Source organism: Salmo salar, chromosome 15, assembly GCF_965601325.2.
Source record: "Salmo salar chromosome 15, fSalSal1, whole genome shotgun sequence".
In the NCBI taxonomy this organism is placed as follows: domain Eukaryota; kingdom Metazoa; phylum Chordata; class Actinopteri; order Salmoniformes; family Salmonidae; genus Salmo; species Salmo salar.
The window spans coordinates 5,244,884-5,267,843 of record NC_138305.1 but is presented as its reverse complement, the minus strand read 5'-3'; the positions used below and the strand labels follow the sequence as shown (position 1 = coordinate 5,267,843).

The following is a 22,960-nucleotide window of genomic DNA, read 5'->3' as shown; positions in this document are numbered from 1 at the left end:
CAAGACTTGGGCCACATGACATCGGCCGAGTCTGGTGTCATGTGCCCCGACCAGGTGCCCCGACTCTCAGCCGGAATCGGCCCAGATCCATTGTACCAAAACCTACTATTGTGTACCTTAGCAGCACTTCCCTTCATCTTTCTCTCCTCTTCCTAGAGCTGGCCACCTGGTCAAACCGAGTAATCGCGGAAGAAGGGCCTTGGTTAGGGAGGTGAGCAAGAACCCAATGGTCACTCTGACAGAGCTCGAGTGTTCCTCTGTGGAGATGGGAGAACCTTCCAGAAGTACAACCATCTCTGTAGCAATCCACCAATCAGGCCTTTATGGTAGAGTGGCCAGACAGAAACCACTCCTCAGTAAAAGGCACATGACAGCCCAATCTGAGTTTGCCAAAAGGCATCTAAAGGACTCTCAGACCATCAAAAACAAGATTCTCTTGACTGATGAAACCAAGATAGCCATTCTTTGGCCTGAATGCCAAGCGTCACGTCTGGAGGAAACCTGGCACCATCCCTACCACTAAGCAAGATGGTAGCAGCATTATGCTGTGGGGATGTTTTTTAGTGGCAGGGACATGGAGACTAGTCAGGATTGAGGGAAGATGAACAGAGCAAAGTGCAGAGACATCCTTGATGAAAACCTGCTCCAGAGTTCAGGACCTCAGACTAGGGCGAAGGTTCACCATCCAACAGGACAATGACCCTAAGCCCACAGCCAAGACAACGCAGTAGTAGCTTTGGGACAAGACTCTGAATGTCCTTGAGTGGCCCAGCCAGAGACAGGCTTGATCCCGATCGAACATCTCTGGAGAGACCTGAAAATACAGTTGGAAGTCAGAAGTTTACATACACCTTAGCCAAATACATTTAAATTCAGTTTCACAATTCCTGACATTTAATCCTAGTAAAGATTCCCTGTCTTAGGACAGTTAGGATCACCACTATATTTTAAGAATGTGAAATGTCAGAATAATAGTAGAGAGAATTATTTATTTCAGCTTTTTTTTTCTTTCATCACATTCCCAGTGGGTCAGAAGTTTACATACACTCAATGAGTATTTGGTAGCTTTGCCTTTAAATTGTTGAACTTGGGTCAAACGTATCGGGTAGCCTTCCACAAGCTTCCCACAATAAGTTGGGTGAATTTTATGCTCGCACACACTTTTTCAGTTCTGTCCACAAATTTTCTACAGGATGGAGGTCAGGGCTTTGTGATGGCCACTCCAATACCTTGACTTTGTTGTCCTTAAGCTATTTTGCCACAACTTTGGAAGTATGCTTGGGGTCATTGTCCATTTGGTAGACCCATTTGTGACCAAGCTTTAACTTCCTGACTGATGTCTTGAGATGATGTTGACTGATGTCTTGTTTCATCAGACCAGAGGACATTTCTCCAAAAAGTACGATCTTTGTCCCCATGTGCAGTTGCAAACTGTAGTCTAGATTTTTTATGGCGGTTTTGGAGCAGTGGCTTCTTCCTTGCTGAGTGGCCTTTCAGGTGACGTCGATATAGGACTCGTTTTACTGTGGATATAGATACTTTTGTACCTGTTTCCTCCAGCATCTTCACAAGGTCCTTTGCTGTTGTTCTGGGATTGATTTGCACTTTTCGCACCAAAGTACGTTCATCTCTAGGAGACAGAACGCATCTCCTTCCTGAGCGGTATGACGGCTGCGTGGTCCCATGGTGTTTATACTTGAGTACTATTGTTTGTACAGATGAACATGGTACCTTCAGGCATTTGGAAATTGCTGCCAAGGATGAACCAGACTTGTGGAGACCTACAATTGCTTTTGGTCTTGGCTGATTTATTTTGAGATTCCCATGATGTCAAGCAAAGAGGCACTGAGTTTGAAGGTAGGCCTTGAAATACATCCACAGGTACACCTCCAATTGACTCAAATTATGTCAATTAGCCTATCAAAAGCTTCTAAAGCCATGACATAATTTTCTGGAATTTTCAAAGCTGTTTAAAGGCACAGTCAACTTAATGTACGTAAACGTCTGACCCACTGGAATTGTGATACAGTGAAATAATCTGTCTGTAAACAATTGTTGGAAAAATTACTTGTCATGCACAAAGTAGATGTCCTAACCGACTTTCCAAAACTATAGTTTGTTAACAAGAAATTTGTGGAGTGGTTGAAAAACGAGTTTGAATGACTCCCACATAAGTGTATGTAAACTTCCGACTTTAACTGTAGCTGTGCAGCAACACTCCCCGTCCAACCTGACAGAGCTTGAGAGGATCTGCAAAGAAGGGAGAAACTCCCTAAATACAGGTGTGTCAAGCTTTTATCGTCATACCCAGGAAAACACGAGGCTGTAATTGCTGCCAAAGGTGCATCAGCAAAGTACTGAGTAAAGGGTCTGAATACTTATGTAAATGTGATATTTCAGTTGTTTTTTTTATACATTTTCAAACATTTCTATTAACCTGTTTGTGTAAAGGGTTCTACATGGAACTCAAAATGGTCCTTCATGGAACTCAAAAGGGTTCTACCTAGGACCAAAAAGGTTCTTCAAAGGGTTATCCTATGGGGACAGCCGAAGAACCCTTTTAGGTTCTAGATAACACCTTTCTTCCTAAGAGTGAACCTATCGTCAACCAATCATGTCAATGCGGCGCTATGCGGAGCCCTCTGCATTGTTACAAAATTTGGGAGGCACACGGGCATCACCTTAAAGCCAATTTATGCTTGATCAGGCAATGTGGTCCGGACGCTCCCTATATAGGATGTGACGCAATTGCCTCTGGAGGCCAAATCGAGCTCTGCGATGCCATGCACCTCCCATAGCTCCATATTGACGTGATTGGTTGAAGGTAGGTGGGGGCGGTACATCCTGTATAAACACAAACTCACTTTCTTGACACCAGACATGGAGAACTTTGACAAAAGGCTATCAGAACAAGTTCTCAAATAAACATATCTTGTGTAGGGATTTCAAAGACACAAAAATGTGTTTGAACTCCTAGAAAGAGATTGATGGGGATAGATGTGGTAAAGAAGTCAATGGATAGACCGTGGGGCATAGAAGGGACGCTGGATTGGCGCATATTCAACAAATCTAATCTAATAAATTGGTATTTGTTAAATCCATCATGATCGATGTATTTTAACAGGTCCCCAATGTGGTTACTAAAATCCAATGTGGATATAAGTTGTCCCTTTTCAAGTTTAGAAAAAGTGACTGCTAAATGCTAACTATGATTTGTATAAACTGGTAGCTTAGCTAGCATACAGAAGTCGGTGGTGGTAGTGATAGTTTTTAACTGTAATGCTGTTGGTTGATGACGATGACATGAACATGAACATGTATTGAGGATGGGGTTGACATCCATAGAAGTATTATACTCAGATTTGTACCTCAACATAGTGTGAAATACACATATAAACAGTAGACTAAATGTATGCTAATTTTGCTATTTTTAATTGTGCGGAGATTAGTGATGGAGATGCAGGTGGAAAACGCTGCAGCCTTTTTACTTCATGCTATCTTGGCTGAGCTCCAATGTAAAGAACCAGGAAACGGACTCCAACATCTCAGAAGAGGTAAGTGTCTTATCTTTTAATTTAGCCAATTGCTTGTAATTAGATGGATGGCTATAGAGCCCCACATTGGAGGTGTCCTAATACCCATAAAACCTAGTGGTCAAACAGGGAAATGCTTCCAATTGTTTTTCCTCCATACATTTTTCCTATAGAGGATTTTTAGAAACACTTAAAATAATATATGTGTTTCATGTGCTTACCCAGGTGTGCTGTTTTGATAACCCACTTTTCAAGCATGTATTTTGTTTTGTCTGATCAGTGTTTGTAGCTGAAAAGCTTTTTGTGGATTTTTGTCTCGATTTACCTTTCTTTCATCTGGCTGTGACCACATTGGATAATAGTGCAATATTGCATACAGTTTTTAAGGAGACATAAAAAAAAAAAACTCTTGAGGCCTACTTAGATATACCTGGGAACCCTACTCTGCACTGGGGCATGCACTGGGGCAATATCTGAGCAGACACCTGCCTACTGCTGCTTGACTTTGTGCCTCGGATGTTTTTGGCCAGTGTTGTGCCTTGGTTGTATTTATTGTGGGTCCTAGTGCTGGCTGGCTTCTAGTCTGTGGTTGGGTTCTGGCTTGCTGCCTATAACTGTGGTGATCCTACAAACTGTGTGATTCAATCTAACTGACTATCACACTGTGTGGATTGATTAACTCTTAGCTGATTCCTCTCCAACCTATTTTATTTGTGTGGAATTTTTCCAAAATGGCGTCTCCCACTCTCCGCCATACGGGGAAACTACCGTTTTCCAAAATGGCGTCTCCCACTCTCCGCCACACGGGGAAACTGACGTTTTCCAGATTGGCGGCTACCACCTTCAAAGACTATGGTGAATGTTTCATTCCATGTAGGTGCGGCACCTATTTTGCACAGTTCCCGGGGTAATATTGGTCGTCCAAATTTCCAATGTGGAAACTGTCAGCTTATTGAGGAATCTATGTCTGAGTTGGATGTCCAGAGGAAGCAAGTTGAGACATTGCACCATATCCTGGATAGGTCTCAATCTAAGACCTTTTCCTTCTCTACTCCTCAGCCTGGTCTTCGTGCCACTGCCTCACCACCATGTTGCCACTCTCTGACTGACTGGCCAGGGCTGCCCTGCAGAGACCCCTCCCTGGTGAAGTCACCTCTCCCTTCTCATCTCACCTGCCCTGCCCATCCTACCCAGACCTTCCATCCTGAACGTAGCTTGTTTGAGTTGGAGTTTCCATGTAACTTTAAAAATCGTAAAGGACTTGGGTTGATGCATCTGAACATTAAGAGCATACTTACTAAACTGGATTACAACAAGATCTGGGCTATACAGACAAATCTGGACATTCTGGTATTGACTGAAACTTGGATCTCTGGGGACATTCTGGACTCTGATATTAATATTGAGGGTTATCATGTGCTGACAGACAGGGTAGAGGTGGTGGAGTGGCAATTTTTATTTAAAATTATTTCTCTCTACTGAAATCCATTATTTTTTGCTACTCTCTTTAAGCCTTTGTCTAGCGGAACTTTTATAGGTATCCATAACTTTTATAGGTGTCTACCATCCTCCCTCTGCTAACCTTTGTGCAACTAATTCATTCATTAATTAACTAGTTTGTTGTCTTCTTTTACTAAATCAGAAGTTATTATCCTGGGTGACCTAAATTATGATTGGGAAATGCAGGCTTCAGACAGCTGATGACTAAGTCTACACGGTCTAACTCTAGAGATACTTCAAAGTCAAATCTAATTGATCTTATTTTAGCCGTTAGTGACCATTGCCCAGTTGTTTGTGTTAGAGATATGAGAATATAAAAATCTTAGCCTTGTGTCATCACAAAGAGGAACTTTAAAAACTTCAGTGAACAGGCTTTTTTACATTATCTTTATTTTAGTGACCTTGATTGTATTTCAGCTATCCCTAAACCTGATTTAGCTTTGAGCCTCTTTTACAAGCTCCCTTCAACAAATTAAGGGTTATAGGTAGATCGAATGCCTGGTACACTCCGAAATTATCAGAAGTCAGTCATAAAAGAGATGATGCTTGGGTCAAGGCCAGGAGCAGAGGCTTAGGCCCGGACTGGCAAGCAACTGAGGAATCATTGTGTAAAACAAATCAAAAAGGCTAAATCTTTTGTTTTTTTGTACTTTTTACCCCCTTTTTCATGACATCCAATTGGTAGTTACAGTCTTGTCCCATCGCTGCAACTCCCGTACGGACTCGGGAGAGGCGAAGGTCGAGAGCCATGCGTCCTCCGAAACACGACCCTGTCAAGCCGCACTGCTCGCTTAACATGGAAGCCAGCCACACCAACGTGTTGGAGGAAACACCAACCAACTGGCAACTGAAGTCAGGGTGCATACACCCAGCCCGTCACAAGGAGTTGCTAGAGCACGATGGGACAAGGAAATCCCGGCTAGCCGGCCAAACCCTCCCCTAACCCAGACAACGCTGGGCCAATTGTGCACCACCTCATGGGTCTCCCGGTTGCGGCCATCTGAACACAGCCTGAGATCAAACCCGGGTCTGTAATGATTCCTCAAGCACTGCGATGCAGTGCCTTAGACCGCTGCACCACTCAGGAGGCATAAAGGCTAAATCGGATTATTATGTAACCGCTCTTTCAGATTGTAATGGAAACCCGGCTAAATTCTGGAAACATTCAAATCCCTGAAGGGTTCTACTTCCTCTTCTCTGCCACAACAAATTAATTCAGACACTGGCCTCATAATGGGAAAAAATGGCATCATTGATGCGTTTAATCAACATTTTATTTCAGAGGGTTATCTCTCTTTCAAATGACTTCTAAGCCTATTTACAATGATATTGGCTGGATGCTGATAGGAGAAACTTGCTGAATGATCAGAGAAATGATAGTCAAAGCTTTTCTTTTAGGCTATTTACAGAAAAATAACTGCATTCATTACTACATTAACTAACATTAGATAGTTAATCCAGAGATTATTACCTTTGTCTCGATTTGGCAATCCTGTCCAGATCATCATGTAGTTCTTTATGATAGCCACATTAGCAGCTTCATTTTTGTGGGGTAAATATGGGCGAGAGAGAGATTTACATGGTTATCAGTACGTCACGCCAGGGTAAGCCAACACGAAACACAGCCCTTATTTTAAGTGTTTCTAAAATCCTCTATGGGAAACAAAGAATGGTGGAAAAACGATTGGAACCATTTCCCTGTTTGACCGCTAGGTGTTATGGGTATTATGACTCATCAATTAATTTATTGGATGTGTATGACAGCTCCTCGAAGCTCAAGAAGTACGAATGCTCTGACTTCTGCGGAGGCCGCATTGCAGCAAATGCTGTACGGTCACTTCTGATATCGGATTGACCATGCAGAGACGGAGCTCATTTTGACCTCTGCAATTTTTCGGAGGCTCCGCAATTGCATCACACTCTCCATACGGAGCCTTTACACCACATTGCCAGATCAAACTGTAAATAAGCTATGATCAGATGAAGAATAAATAAGCTATGATCAGATCAAAACTACAAGGGTTCTGTGCTTTGATCAACAGATGCATGTCAACCTGGTCACAAGCTAGTATCACAGCAATGAAAAAACTTCAAAAACGTTATTTTTAATACATTTGCAAACATTTAAAAAAAACTTTTTCGCTTTGTCATTATGTGGTATTGTGTGTAGATTGATGAGGAAAAATATTGATTTAATCAATTTTAGAATAAGGCTGTAACGTAACAAAATGTGGAAAAAGTCAAGGGGTCTGAATACTTTCCGAATGCACTGTACATGCACAAAAATGTGTGCACTCACTGTAAGTTGCTCTGGATAAGAGAGTCTGTTAAATGACTCAAATGTAAAACATACAGATTGTGTCAGAAAGAGTTACTTTCAACTTTTCAATGTTATTTAGGTAGTCTAAGCAAATGAGTATGGAAGCTGATCAATGTATACATGTGTTGACGTGATGAGCTCAGTTGAAAGGAACACAGCTGGTTTCCAAAACGAAGCAGGGTACATAGAGGTAGTCATCTGGATGCTAGACTCGTTCTCACTGAAGTGCATCACCCCTCATATACCAGTAGGAGTCACTGTTCAGGCAAGAATCGTTGGACTGTGGCTTCCCTTTTTATTTCAATATACTGCTTTATTTAGGTTGATGGCATGGCATTAAAACAATGATATTGATTGAAATATACCATTTAACTATCAACATTGAAACAAGGTCGAATATGTCTAATCAAATATGAAATTAAACAATTTCAACCACCCAATATATAGTCTTTAGGATAAGAAATGTTTTACATATCTACGTGAAATGTTTTACGCTATTTCTAAATATAAAGTGATGATGATTATTAGATTGATGAAACAACCTGTTAGTCAGGTTAAGTCATTGTATTTAAGTTGTCCTAATTTCAATGGTTGAAATGAGATGAAAACAGTACTAGTTGGGGACATATTCCAAATCCAAATGTGTTTTCTACGTAGATTCCACGTCACAATATGTTGACAAAGGACATTGAAACAACGGTGATTCAACCAGTGTATGCCCACTGGGGTAACACTTTACTGAGTGTATGCCCACTGGGGTAACACTTTACTATAGCACCGACCGGACCGACATCAAGTACAGCCGCTCCACAGGCTAACAGCTAGCATGCTAACCATGTTACTATCGCATTCAGGATGATAACTTATTCAGCCCTTGGATGAACAACACTGAACAGAAGATAGATCTTCTATCTCCTCTATAAAAAAACAAATGTCTAACATCACTGGATCAAGTCCATAGTTTGTTTTTCAGCAAAAAGTGTATATAAAAAAAATAATACATTGCTTGGTTTAAAGGGCAAAAACACATTCATACAATCAGGATTTTGCTGGTGATAGCCTCCATCTTAACTCCCACAATCCTTCTCCTTGTGGATTTTATATGACGGTTGGCAACCAACATTAAGGTGCATTACCGCCACCAACTGGAATGGAGTGTGGACCAGAGACAGGAAAGGTATAAATCCTACCAACTGCCTCCATGGTTAGTGTTGGAGTGTACAGTACATCTCTACACCTGTGTGATTGTATACTGGTATTATCACAGTGGGAGAGGAGAGGGCTTGTTGCTGGTGAGGATAGAACAAGGCATAAAGCCCACGACTCTGAGAGGTTTGGTCTGGCCTTTGGTTTAGTGCGTTCCTATGGCGTCACAGTACAAAGTCATACTGTAGTATACACTGAGTGGACAAAAAACATTAAGAACAGCTTCTGTTTCCATGACACAGACTGACCAGGTGAATCCAAGTGAAAGCTATGATCTCTTATTGATGTCACTTGTTAAATCCACTTCAATCGTTGTTGATGAAGGGGAAGAGACAGGTTAAAGGATTTTTAAGCCTTGAGACAATTGAGAAGGATTGTGTATGTGTGCCATTCAAAGGGTGATTGGGCAAGACAAAATATTTAAGTGCCTTTGAACAGGTTATGGTAGTATGTGCCAGGTGCATCTGTTTGTGTCAAGAACTGCAACGCTGCTGGGTTTTTCACGCTCAACAGTTTCCCATGTGTATCAAGAATGGTCCACCACCCAAAGGACATCCAGCCAACTTGACACAACTGTGGGAAGCATTGGAGTCAACATGGACCAGCATTCCTGTGGAACGCTTTCGATACCTTGTAGAGTTCATACCCCGACTAATTGAGGCTGTTCTGAAAGGGCAAAAAGTGGTGGGGGGGTGCGACTCAATATTTGTAAGGTGTTCTTAATGTTTTAATGTCTTAATGTTCCTATGGTGTCACAGCACTGAGTACAGAGTCATACTGTAGTATACAATCCTATGGTGTCACGGCACTGGGTACAGAGTCATACTGTAGTATACAATCCTATGGTGTCACAGCACTGGGTACTGAGTCATACTGTAGTATACAATCCTATGGTGTCACGGCACTGGGTACTGAGTCATACTGTAGTATACAATCCTATGGTGTCACGGCACTGGGTACTGAGTCATACTGTAGTATACAATCGTATGGTGTCACAGCACTGGGTACTGAGTCATACTGTAGTATACAATCCTATGGTGTTACAGCACTGAGTACTGAGTCATAGTGTAGTATAGTGTAATAGTTTATCCTCAGTTGACAGACAATATAGCATACAGTTGACCTGTAGAGGTATGTTTCCCCATGACAACAGCCCTGATGGGACACAAGGCCAATGATTGGAACAGGAGAGGTTCGTTTCCCCATGACAACAGTCCTGATGGAACACAAGGCCAATGATTGAAACAGGAAGGTTTGTTTCCCATGACAACAGCCCTGATGGGACACAAGGCCAATGATTGAAACAGGAAGGTTTGTTTCCCATGACAACAGCCCTGATGGGACACAAGGCCAATGATCGGAAGAGGAGAGGCAATGAAGCGGGGGAAGAAAAAAAAAGAGTGTGACCAACCAGACACGAGGGTCTGTCTTTGGAATGCTTCGGCAAGTCAGTCGTCATAGAGATTTGTGTGTACAGTCAGTATGTGTCAATGTTTAGGATATATATTTTTTACATATCACACCCCCTGATTTGGTCCTCTGTAAACAACAACTCCTCCACATCCTCTTCCTATCTTCCCTCAGAAGGAGGGGTCTCACACTGTGCACTTCTTCAGAAGGCGGGGTCTCGCACTGTACAGTACTTCAGAAGGCGGAGTCTCGCACCATCCGGTACATCTGTAGTGATGTCACCTCCACGTCCTGTGGTCTGGAGTTCAGAGCGTTCCCAGTAGGGCTGTATCCTGCCGAGCGGCCCATGGGGCTGAACCCCATGGTGCGCCCCAGAGGGGTGAAAGCGGTGGAGCGCGTGATGGCAGGACGGCGCAGGAAATGGTTGGACGTCACCAGGTCCCCGTAGCCCTGCGCGTGCGAGAAGGCGTATCCGGAGCGGCGGGAGCTGGTACGGCGCATCCTGGCTCGTCGTGCTGGGAGAGGGGGAGTGGCCTTGGCCTGTCTCACCTTGAACATCACCTGGTAGGGAGGAGAGGGGAGTAGGACAGGAGAGCAGAGTTTAAAATGAGAAAGTATTGTAGGTCAGTAATGATTGTTCTTTCTATAAATAAAGGCAAAGTAAAAATAATAAGGAATACAGGCGAACAAAAACAACAATAGCAGGGAATACAACCCTTAAAAGGTCCCCAATAGTCTTTTTGATTCCCATGTAAAATACCCTTTTGTGATTTAAAATATCCCCCTAAAATTTGTTTTTGGATAGAAATGCTAAACACCAAGAAGTTTGAAAAGACAGGACAAGTGGGCGGGGAGTTTCCGTTCATGAGCTCTCCTTGACTGACAGCTCTTACAAACGCCTACGTCGAGCAACTTGGATGCAGTGTTGCAGTAAAAACATCTCATGCAAATTTGGTGATACACAAAAGCAACTCAAACAACATTGAAATTGCATCAATGATGTCAAATGTTTTATACGTCTCCCGTTTGGCATGTCTCTTGTGATGCGATTCACAGCAGCACTGACGGATGTGTTGACATGACAACTACGTTAGAGTTTTGAACGACCCTTGCCCCCACTGTTGTTCCATCAAATCAAATCAAATGTATTTATAAAGCCCTTCTTACATCAGCTGATATCTCAAAGTGCTGTACAGAAACCCAGCCTAAATCCCCAAACAGCAAGCAATGCAGGTGTAGAAGCACGGTGGCTAGGAAAAACTCCCTAGAAAGGCCAGAACCTAGGAAGAAACCTAGAGAGGAACCAGGCTATGAGGGGTGGCCAGTCCTCTTCTGGCTGTGCCGGGTGGAGATTATAACAACTACATTAAAGTTTAGAACGACCCTTGCCCCCACTGTTGTTCCATGCCACAGTAACTAGTAACCAGTAACTAGCTAACACCAGACACAGATGAAACGGGAAACATATACAGTAAGTATCTTTGCCATAGATTAATAGGGTCAACTTTTAATTATATTGTGGCTGACACCCTAAAGTCAAATGTTGGCACCAGTAGAGTAGCTATCTAGCTATGTAAACCACGCCTCTCTGCAAACACACCTTCTCCGATGTCGGTTACAAGGCGGTACTTATTTAAATGAGGTAAAAGAATATCATGTTACCATTGGTTTATTAAAATGAGAGTTAGGGTGATGTTACCCTATCCCGTGAATCCAAGTGTTTGACACAGGGGAGGGGACCAGTCACTTTATGATCGAACTTTATCAGTTTAGAAGCAACCGTCATTTTTCATACTTCGATCTGCTTTCATCTAAATATCATCCAAATTTCATGAAAAACATAATTTTGACCGTTCATGACCTTTAATAAATGTAGTAATCCCCAAAACCAGAGTGTGATTGGTCAGTGGTTCCTAGAAGACAGCATGTGGTTGGTCAGTTTTCCCACCTTGTCGTTGATGGTGGGGCGGAGCTGTATCAACAGGAAGCGGTAGGCGACCACAGGAAGTACACAGAGGATGGAGGTGAGCAGGATGGTCAGCCACACGTTGGGCTGGTTCAGGGAGTTCCTGGCTGTGCCTGATGCAGTGGAGACACACACACACACACACACACACACACACACACACACACACACACACACCTTCATCATGAGTGTAAACCACACTGCTTACTCATATCTTTCTGTCATTGTAAATAAGAATTTGCTCTTAACTAACTAGACTAGTTAAATAAAGTTTGGGTAGTGTAGTGTTGTAGTGTAGTGTTGTGTAGGGTTGTAGTGTAGTGTTGGGTAGTGTAGTGTTGTGTAGGGTTGTAGTGTAGTGATGGCTCACCGATGAAGGGGAAGGATGCAGGGAAGTTGATATGCGTGCCGTTACTGTACATGCTGAAGGTGACAACAAAGTACATGGCCAGACTCCCCCACACAAAGAACTGGTTCACCGCTGTCCAGTAGGACATGTCCAGACACAGCTACAGAGGGGGGGGGGGGGGGTTAGGACCGTCCTCTTGCAAGATACAGCAAATAGACAAATGACAATAAATAACTGACGAATAAACACCAGAGGCGGATAAACAGACGGACAAACAACTGTCCATGGACAGACCGCTGGCTATTCAGTCAGGCCAGGTACAGGCAGTTTACATATCCCGATGAACTCAAAGTTCAGAGATTCTACCTTGATCTATGTTTCCAGTAGTTTAATGTGTTGTACTGTACTGTACCTGTATGCAGACGGTGATGACCAGACAGGTCTGGGCCAGCAGGGCGAAGGACTGGTAGTCAGCAATGTCTCGCCCGTCGTCTCGGACCGTGTCATACATGGCAGCATAGGGGATGAAGAACAGCACTACAGAGCTGTAGACACTGTGGAGGGCACACTTAAAGAAGGCTGTCTTACTGAAGTACTGATTCAGCTGGCCTGGAACGTACAGGTTGGGGTGCTGAAAACTCCATATGTCATTCACATCCTAGACACCAGAGGGAGACAGAGATAGATACACTGGTAATGCTGTGTTCTCTTACCTGGTCAAACAGACTCATGCCTAGTCAAATCAAATCAAATTGTATTAGTCACATGTGCCGAATACAACAGGTGTAGACCTTGCAGTGAAATGCTTACTTACGAGCCCCTAACCAACAGTGCAGTTTAAAAGAATATGGATAAGAATAAGAGATAAAAGTAACAAGTAATTACAGAGGAGCAGTAAAAAATAATATACACAGGGGGTACCGGTACAGAGTCAATGTGCGGGGGCACCGGTTAGTTGAGGTAGTATGTACATGTAGGTAGAGTTAATATAGGTAATGCTGTGTTCTCTTACCTGGTCAAACAGACTCATGCCCAGTACAGGAAGTGCTGTGTTCTCTTACATGGTCAAACAGACTCATGCCCAGTACAGGAAGTGCTGTGTTCTCTTACCTGGTCTAACAGACTCATGTCTAGTAAAGGAAGTGCTGTGTTCTCTTACCTGGTCAAACAGACTCATGCCTAGTACAGGAAGTGCTGTGTAGACCAGGTTATACAGAGTGATGAACCACTCATCATACACCGTCTGGAAGACATGCGACATGAAAATGACATGAGAAAAATGACATGAAAATTGATGTGAACACTGAATATTTGTTAAAGCAATACGTACATACAATAGGTATAGACTGTACATACAATAGGTATATACTGTAGGAGTTGAATTGGGTGAAGTGTTGGATAGAGTTATTGAAATAAAAACCATGAGAGGGTCCCCCCCTCGCCTCTCTCTCCCCTCTCCCTCTTACCTGTGCTGAGAAGCCGCAGAAGAAGGCGTACCAGAAGTGGACGAAGGTAAAGGTGAAGTTCTTGTAGAAGAAGTAGCGCAGAAACTTACACATCCTCAGGTAGGACCAGCGGCCGTGGACCAGGAGGAGGCGCTGTAGAGAACATTTTAAATGGCTCCACACTTTACAGCAAAACAACTAAATTCAAACAATAAAAACAAATAATAAAAGAGAGGAATAAAATAAGGTAAAAGGTCCCTGGTGTGTGGCGCTCTTACCTCTAGGAAGCGGAACTGAGCAAAGGAGTAGTCTGAGGACAGAACTGCCTGCATCCCCTCCTGACCACTTATACCTACACCTATATGAGCAGCTGGAGAGAGAGAGAGGAGGAAGAGAGAGAGAGGAGGAAGAGAGTGGAGGAGGAAGAGAGTGGAGGAGGAGGAGGTGGGAGAGAGAGAGGGGGAGGAGGGCGAGAGAGAGAGGAGGAGGGGGAGAGAGAGAGAGGTGGGGGAGAGAGAGAGAGAGGGAGGTGGGGGAGAGAGGAGGGGACGAGAGAGAGAGAGGAGGAGAGAGAGAGAGAGAGGGGAGGAGAGAGAGAGGTGGGGGAGGAGGGGGGGAGAGAGAGAGGGGGGAGAGAGAGATAGGGGAGGAGGGAGAGAGAGAGAGATAGGGGAGGAGGGAGAGAGGGGAGGGACAGCGAGAGATGAGGGACGGCGAGAGAGGGGAGGGAGAGGAGGAGGAGAATGGAGAGAGAAAGGGATGGAGGTGGAAGAGAAAAGATCTGCATTTTTCAGGACCACCAGGCTTAGAGTTCTTTAAATTCACAAGTTCTCTCTCTATATATATATATATATATACACCCACTGGTAGAGTCAGCTATGTCTTAAGTACCCACTCTACCCATTGGTAGAGTCAGCTATGTCTTAAGTATTCAAATAGGGTGCCGTTTGGGAATCTTCCTGGGATCCACACAGAACATGAAACATGACATAATATAGAACATTAATAGACAAGAACAGCTCAAGGACAAAACGACATGCATTTAAAAAAATATATATAAAAAAAAAATCTGTGCATACACACAAACTACCTAGGTCAAATAGGGGTGAGGCGTTGTGCCATGAGGTGTTGCTTTATCTGTTTTTTGAAACCAGGTTTGCCTTTTATTTTAGCAATATGAGATGGAACAGAGTTCCATGCAATAATGGCTCTATATTATACTGTACACTTTTGAGAATTTGTTCTGGATTTGAGGACTGTGAAAAGACCCCTGGTGTCAGAGCTGTGTTAGTTGACTATGCAAACAATTTGGAATTTTCTACGCATACATTTTTCTTGTAAAAAGAAGAAGTGATGCAGTCAGTCTCTCCTCAACTCTCAGCCAAGAGAGACTGGCATGCATAGTATTAATATTAGCCCTCTGATTACAATGAAGATCAAGACGTGCTGCTCTGTTCTGGACCAGCTGCAGCTTAACTAGGTCTTTCTTTGCAGCACTGGACCCATGACTGGCTAATAATCAAGATTAGACAAAACTAGGGCCTGCAAAACTTGCTTTTTGGAGTGTGGTGTCAAAAAAGCAGAGCATCTCTTTATGACGGACACCTCTCTCCCCATCGTTACAACCATTGAATCTATATGTTTTGACCATGACAGTTTACAATCTAAGGTAACACCAAGGAATTTAGTCTCCTCAATGTGTTCAACAGCCACACCATTCACTAGTAGATTCAGCTGAGGTCTAGATCTTAGTGAATGATTTGTACCAAATACAATGCTCTTAGTTTTAGAGATATTCAGGACCAGTTTATTACTCGCCACCCATTCCAAAACAGACTTCAACTCTTTGTTAAGGGTTTTAGAGACTTCATTAGCTGTAGTTGCTGATGGGCATGTGGTTGAATCATCAGCATACATGGACACACATGCTTTTTTAATGCCAGGGGCAGGTCATTGGTAGAGGGCCTAGAGAGCTGCCCTGCGGTACACCACACTTTGCTTGACATTAGAGAAGCTTCCATTAAATAAATCCTTTTGAGTTCTATTAGATAGATATCTCTGAATCCACGAACACATGAGTTTACTCAACAACAGGTTATGGTCAATAATATCAAAGGCTGCACTGAAATCTAACAGAACAGCTCCCACAAACTTCTTATCACAATGTTTTTTTATTATCAATTTCTTTGTACCTTTAATCATGCTGACATCATTGGCCCCATCTCCTATGGCCAGAGTGACAGCCTGTTTGTATTTCTTGACCAGCTCAACCACCTGGGCTTTCTGTAATGGAGTCACTCTACAGCAGATCACTGTCTTACACAGACAGGCTGTACGCAGGAACAACAGCTCCATGCTACGCTCCAGGGCATAGGCCTGATGGGGAGAGAGAGGAGGTTAGATGGTAGGCCTGATAGGGGGGGAGAGAGAGGAGGTTAGATGGTAGGCCTGATGGGGGGGGGGGAGAGAGGAGGTTAGATGGTAAGCCTGATGGGGGGGAGAGAGGAGGTTAGATTGTAGGCCTGATGGGGAGAGAGAGGAGGTTAGATGGTAGGCCTGATGGGGGGGGGGGAGAGAGGAGGTTAGATGGTAAGCCTGATGGGGGGGGGGAGAGAGAGGAGGTTAGATAGTAGGCCTGATAGGGGGGGGAGAGAGAGGAGGTTAGATGGTAGGCCTGATGGGGGGGGGGGGGGGGGGTTAGATAGTAGGCCTGATGGGGGGGAGAGAGAGGAGGTTAGATGGTAAGCCTGATGGGGGGGGGGGGAGAGGTTGGATGGTAGGCCTGATGGGGGGAGAGAGGAGGTTAGATGGTAGGCCTGATGGGGGGGGGGGGGGGGGAGGAGGTTAGATGGTAGGCTTGATGGGGGGAGAGAGAGGAGGTTAGATGGTAAGCCTGATGGGGGGGAGAGAGGAGGTTAGATGGTAGGCCTGATGGGGGGGGGGAGAGAGGAGGTTAGATGCTAGGCCTGATGGGGGGAGAGAGAGGAGGTTAGATAGTAGGCCTGATGGGGGGAGAGAGAGGAGGTTAGATTGTAGGCCTGATGGGGAGAGAGAGGGGGTTATATTGTAGGCCTGATGGGGAGAGAGAAGGGAGGTTTGAGGGTAGGCCTGACTAGAATAAAATAGAATAGGAAAGAAGGAAGGAAAGCCAGTGGTCTCTGGGACCTTGATTGAGAAAAACTGTTCTAAAGAAAGTTACCAATTTTGTGGATTAGTTGAAGCACCATAAAGTACCCACTGTCCCAGTAAATAACAGGAGAAACAGTACCATACAGCAGTGTCCTTGTAAATACCTGGAGAAACAGTACTGTAAAACTGTGTCTTAGTAAATACCAGGAGAAACAGTACTGTAAAACAGTGTCCTAGCAAATACAACGAGAAACAGTACTGTAAAACCGTGTCTTAGTAAATACCAGGAGAAACAGTACTGTAAAACAGTGTCCTAGCAAATACAACGAGAAACAGTACTGTAAAACCGTGTCTTAGTAAATACCAGGAGAAACAGTACTGTAAAACAGTGTCCTAGCAAATACAACGAGAAACAGTACTGTAAAACCGTGTCTTAGTAAATACCAGGAGAAACAGTACTGTAAAACAGTGTCCTAGCAAATACAACGAGAAACAGTACTGTAAAACCGTGTCTTAGTAAATACCAGGAGAAACAGTACTGTAAAACAGTGTCCTAGCAAATACAACGAGAAACAGTACTGTAAAACAGTGTCCTTGTAAATACCTGGAGAAACAGTACTGTAAAACCGTGTCTTAGTAAATACCAGGAGAAACAGTACTGTAAAACAGTGTCCTAGCAAATACAACGAGAAACAGTACTGTAAAACAGTGTCCTAGCAAATACCAGGAGAAACAGTACTGTAAAACCGTGTCTTAGTAAATACCAGGAGAAACAGTACTGTAAAACAGTGTCCTAGCAAATACAACGAGAAACAGTACTGTAAAACAGTGTCCTAGCAAACACCAGGAGAAACAGTACTGTAAAACCGTGTCTTAGTAAATACCAGGAGAAACACTACTGTAAAACAGTGTCCTAGCAAATACAACGAGAAACAGTACTGTAAAACCGTGTCTTAGTAAATACCAGGAGAAACAGTACTGTAGAACAGTGTCCTAGCAAATACCAGGAGAAACATTACTGTAAAACAGTGTCTTAGTAAATACCAGGAGAAACAGTACTGTAAAACAGTGTCTTTGTGTGTCTCACCAGACTGTGTCCATTGATGACCAGCCCGTACTCCCCGTTCACCTCCTCGTCCCTGACCACCTTCGGCTTGTTGCCCAGAGTCCTCTCTGGCATGAAGATGGCCTCCTCCTCTGCACCTGGTTTCATGGTGCTCAATACATTCCTGGTTCAACACCAAAACAATTCCTGTCATCTCATACTATTCCATCATGTCTATGTTATCAACATGTGGTGGGCGATTCTGGTTCTAGAGAGCTACATTAATGACAGGTTTTGTTCCAATTCAACTATAGCACATCTGATTCAAATAATCAAATAATCAGTCTTCCAGGCCATGATTAGTTGAATAAGATGTATTAGTGCAGGGTTGGAGTAAATCCTGCACACAGGGTGTTAGCATTGTGGTCAGTGTGGGCAGGGTTATGTAGTTATGATGTCACTTCCTCTGACCTCAGTTCCTGTCTGACATCATCTGGGTTGTTGGCCGACACGATGAAGATGTCGTTCATCTCCTCACGCAGCATGTTGCACGAGTAGCCAATGTTCTCCGCCGTCTCTGTCACATGACAACACACAAAGTAATTGGTGGTGACAGACAGTGACGAGGACAGAGTTACATGTATAATGTTCGTGTTCCAGGCTGACTACAATGCAGTCGCCTGCTAGATCTCACATTGCGTGGATAGGTGTTTAACATAGTGTGACTGCAATGTAGTCGTCCTGGAACGCAACCATGGTTAGACCAGAATAGAGAGTTAGAGATAGATTTAAGATTAGAGGTCATGTTAGATAGATCATGTTAGATAGATAATGTTAGATAGGTAATGTTATATAGATAATGTTAGATACGTAATGTTAGATAGATAATGTTAGAGGAAATGTTAGATAACGTTAGATAGATAATGTTATATAGATAATGTTAGCTAGATAATGTTAGATAGGTAATGTTAGATAGGTAATGTTAGATAGGTAATGTTATATAGATAACGTTAGATAGATAATGTTAGATAATGTTAGAGGAAATGTTAGATAATGTTAGATGGATAATGTTAGATAGATAATGTTAGATAACGTTATATAGATAATGTTAGATAGATACTGTTAGATAATGTTAGATAGATAAGGTTTGATGAAAGGTTTGATAGATAATGTTAGATAAGGTTAGAAAAAGTTGCTTGGTGACTAAACCTGTTTCGTTGATTGATTGGCTAACCCTGTATCTTTGATTGATTGATTGGCTAACCCTGTATCTTTGATTGATTGATTGACTAACCCTGTTTGTCGCCGGTGAGCACCCAGATCTTGATGTCAGCTTTGGCGAGCTGCTCGATGGTCTGTGGCACACCATCCTGGAGCTTATCCTCTATGGCTGTAGCTCCAAGCAACTACACACACACACGCGCACGCGCATGCACGCACGCACGCACGCACGCACGCACACGCACACACACACACACACACACACACACACACACACACACACACACACACACACACACACACACACACACACAGAGAAATTAAATCATTCCTACCACCAGGTCTTTATCAAAATGTAAAAACAAAAGCTGTTCCTGGTTCAGTGTTAAAGCCTTCCTACCACCAGGTCTTTCTCTATCTCCTCATAGAGCAGGTCTAGCTTGTCCTCTCGGTCCTCCAGGGCTGTGCTGGCCTCATGGTGGCACTGTTTCCACCTGCTAAAATACTCCTCATCCAAGTCCTTATAGGCCAAAGCCAAGGTCCGCAGGCCCTCACCAGCATACTCCTGCACGGACAGGACACACACACACACGTTGCATTTTTTTGTTTTTTTTACACTACGGGATTACATTTTTGACGTGATCCACCACCCTGACTACTGTGCTCTCGTTTCGCTTTATTTAACAGAATGTCAGGTTGGGAGATCAGGATGGTGAAAAGAGGATATTACCTTCTATAACAGATGCACGGGGAGGGAGAGAAACAGATAGGCATACAGACTAACACATGTACAGACATAAATACTCCCCCCACCCTTAACCTTAACCCCCCCACCACCCCCACATATGTTTACATTGCCAAATCCAGTGAAATAGATAATAAACTAAAGTGAAAAAATAACAGTAAACATTACAATCACAGAAGGTCCAAAGAATAAGGACATTTCAAATGTCATATTATGGCTGTATAAATAAAAATATATATGGGTTGTATTTAAAATGGTGTTTGTTCTTCACTGGTTGCCCTTTTCTTGAGGCAACAGGTCACACATCTTGCTGCTGTGATTGCACACTGTGGTATTTCACCTAATAGATATGGGAGTATATCAAAATTGGATTTGTTTTCAAATTATTGTGGGTCTGTGAAATCTGAGGGAAATATGTGTCTCTAATATGGTCATACATTAGGCAAGAGGTTAGGAAATGCAGATCAGTTTCCACCTCATTTTGTGGGCAGTGTGCACATAGCCTGTCTTCTCTTGAGAACCAGGTCTGCCTACGGCGGTCTTTCTCAATAGCAAGGCTATACTCACTGAGTCTGTACATAGTCAAAGCTTTCCTTCATTTTGGGTCAGTCACAGTGGTCAGATATTCTGACACTGTGTACTCTCTGTTTAGGGACAAATAACATTCTAGTTTCCTCTGGTTTTTTTGTTAATTCTTTCCTATGTGTCAAGTAATTATCTTTTTGTTTTCTCGTGACTCTCTCTCTGTCTCTCACAGACTCTCTCTCAGACTCTCTCTCTGTCTCTCACAGACTCTCTCTCTCACACACACACACACACACTCTTACGTTGAGGTGTTCAGTGGTGACGTCCATCAGCTTGGTACAGGACTGGTGCAGCCTCTCATAGACCATAGTGTCTGCTCCTTTACAATACAGACACAGCTTCCCCTCTGGACTCCGCACTGTAGTACACACACACACACACACACACACACACACACACACACACACACACACACACACACACACACACACACACACACACACACACACACACACACACACACACACACACACACACACACAGGCACGCACACACACCCTCCCCACACACACACACACACACACACACACACACACACACACACACACACACACACACACACACACACACACACACACACACACACACGCAGGCACGCACACACACCCTCCCCACACACACACACACACACACACACACACGCAGGCACGCACACACACCCTCCCCACACACACACACACACACACACACACACACACACACACACACACACACACACACACACACACACACACACACAGACACACACACACACACACACACACAAACAGTTAGGCTTCATCCCTTATAGACACAGTACAGTGAGAAAGAAGCTAAATCTCTCATGGTTTGTGTTTACCGATGACGGACATCCTCTTGCGGACATTGTTGAAGTCGAGGATGGCGAGTAGCTCGTAGCTGCGTTGTTTTCCCATCTCTACGATAGTGACGCTCTCTGGCGTGCGCGAGCGGAACACGAAGCCAAAGTTGCGCGCTGCGGTTACCAAAGCACCTTCGTCAGGTGACTGGGCCTGGTACAGCAACTCACCTGTACAGAGGGAGTGAGGTCATTTCCTGTTGTTAGAGGAAGTGGTCGTAGCTATCGTTATCTCTTTTTGTTGCATACATACATGAATATGGATAAACATGCAGTCTTCCCTTTCTGACACAATTTCATAATCTCACCAATCTCAACAAGCAAAAACAAACATGCTCCTCACTTTCACAAACACTCTCTCTCTCTATCCCTACCCCATCTCTCTCCTCACCCTCCTCTCTCTCCCTCCCTCCCTCCTCATCCTCTCCCCTCCCTCCCCCTTGCTCTCTCTCCATCTCTCCCTCTCCTCCTCTCCTCTACCCCCCCCTCCCTCCCTCCCTCCCTCCCTCTCTCCTCTCCTCCCTCTCCTCACCCTCTGTCTTCTCCTCAGCCATAACAGTGTGACAGAGGGCCAGTGTTCTGAAGAAGGAGTGGACCTCCACATTCTCCAGCTTCACAGCCTCCACCAGGGAGTGGTCATGGAAGGAGAATTGATGGTCAGCAAGAGGGTTGAAGGACCAGTCCACTGTCTCCGTGTGCTCGTTGATCTCCAATCTCTGGCCAGTGTAGTCAAATACATCTCCTGGAGAACAGAATAGAGACTTGATGAGTTCATATGGGATTCTTCACAATGGAGGAGGGATTCATACGAACCTGTTATTGTGTGTGTGTGTTCATGTGTGTGCGACATGCATGTGTGTTTCAGTATCCATACACACTTCCTTGCCTGCCAATGTATCATCTGAACCTCACCGTAGTCCTTCCTAGTCACCATCTGTACCTCACCGTAGCACTTCCTAGTTACCATCTGAACCTCACCGTTGCCCTTCCTAGTTACCATCTGAACCTCACCGTAGCCCTTCCTGGTTACCATCTGAACCTCACCGTAGCTCTTCCTAGTTACCATCTGAACCTCACCGTAGCCCTTCCTGGTTACCATCTGAACCTCACCGTAGCACTTCCTGGTTACCATCTGAACCTCACCGTAGCCCTTCCTGGTTACCATCTGTACCTCACCGTAGCCCTTCCTGGTTACCATCTGAACCTCACCGTAGCCCTTCCTGGTTACCATCTGAACCTCACCGTAGCCCTTCCTGGTTACCATCTGAACCTCACCGTAGCCCTTCCTGGTTACCATCTGAACCTCACCGTAGCCCTTCCTAGTTACCATCTGAACCTCACCGTAGCACTTCCTAGTTACCATCTGAACCTCACCGTAGCACTTCCTAGTTACCATCTGAACCTCACCGTAGCCCTTCCTGGTTACCATCTGAACCTCACCGTAGCCCTTCCTAGTTACCATCTGAACCTCACCGTAGCACTTCCTAGTTACCATCTGAACCTCACCGTAGCCCTTCCTAGTTACCATCTGAACCTCACCGTAGCACTTCCTAGTAACCATCTGAACCTCACCGTAGCCCTTCCTAGTTACCATCTGAACCTCAACGTAGCACTTCCTAGTAACCATCTGAACCTCACCGTAGCCCTTCC

General features: G+C 44.1%; 1 protein-coding gene across 2 annotated transcripts in view; it reads right to left on the bottom strand.

Moving 5' to 3' along the window:
• Nucleotides 1-7,117: 7,117 nt before the first annotated feature.
• LOC106570854 (putative phospholipid-transporting ATPase IM) overlaps nt 7,118-22,960 on the bottom strand; it is a 43,457-nt gene continuing 27,614 nt past the window's right edge. For both annotated transcript variants that reach the window (XM_045695365.2, XM_014143423.3), the window contains 15 exons: nt 21,843-22,052; nt 21,293-21,481; nt 20,697-20,812; nt 19,525-19,689; nt 19,198-19,309; nt 18,375-18,480; nt 17,946-18,087; nt 15,922-16,105; nt 14,008-14,099; nt 13,751-13,882; nt 13,444-13,527; nt 12,697-12,942; nt 12,306-12,444; nt 11,918-12,048; nt 7,118-10,530 (listed from right to left, as the gene is read on the bottom strand). In XM_045695365.2, the coding sequence (XP_045551321.1) occupies nt 10,204-10,530; nt 11,918-12,048; nt 12,306-12,444; nt 12,697-12,942; nt 13,444-13,527; nt 13,751-13,882; nt 14,008-14,099; nt 15,922-16,105; nt 17,946-18,087; nt 18,375-18,480; nt 19,198-19,309; nt 19,525-19,689; nt 20,697-20,812; nt 21,293-21,481; nt 21,843-22,052 (2,375 nt within the window). In that variant the 3' untranslated portion in view covers nt 7,118-10,203. The remainder of the gene's footprint in view (nt 10,531-11,917; nt 12,049-12,305; nt 12,445-12,696; nt 12,943-13,443; nt 13,528-13,750; nt 13,883-14,007; nt 14,100-15,921; nt 16,106-17,945; nt 18,088-18,374; nt 18,481-19,197; nt 19,310-19,524; nt 19,690-20,696; nt 20,813-21,292; nt 21,482-21,842; nt 22,053-22,960) is intronic.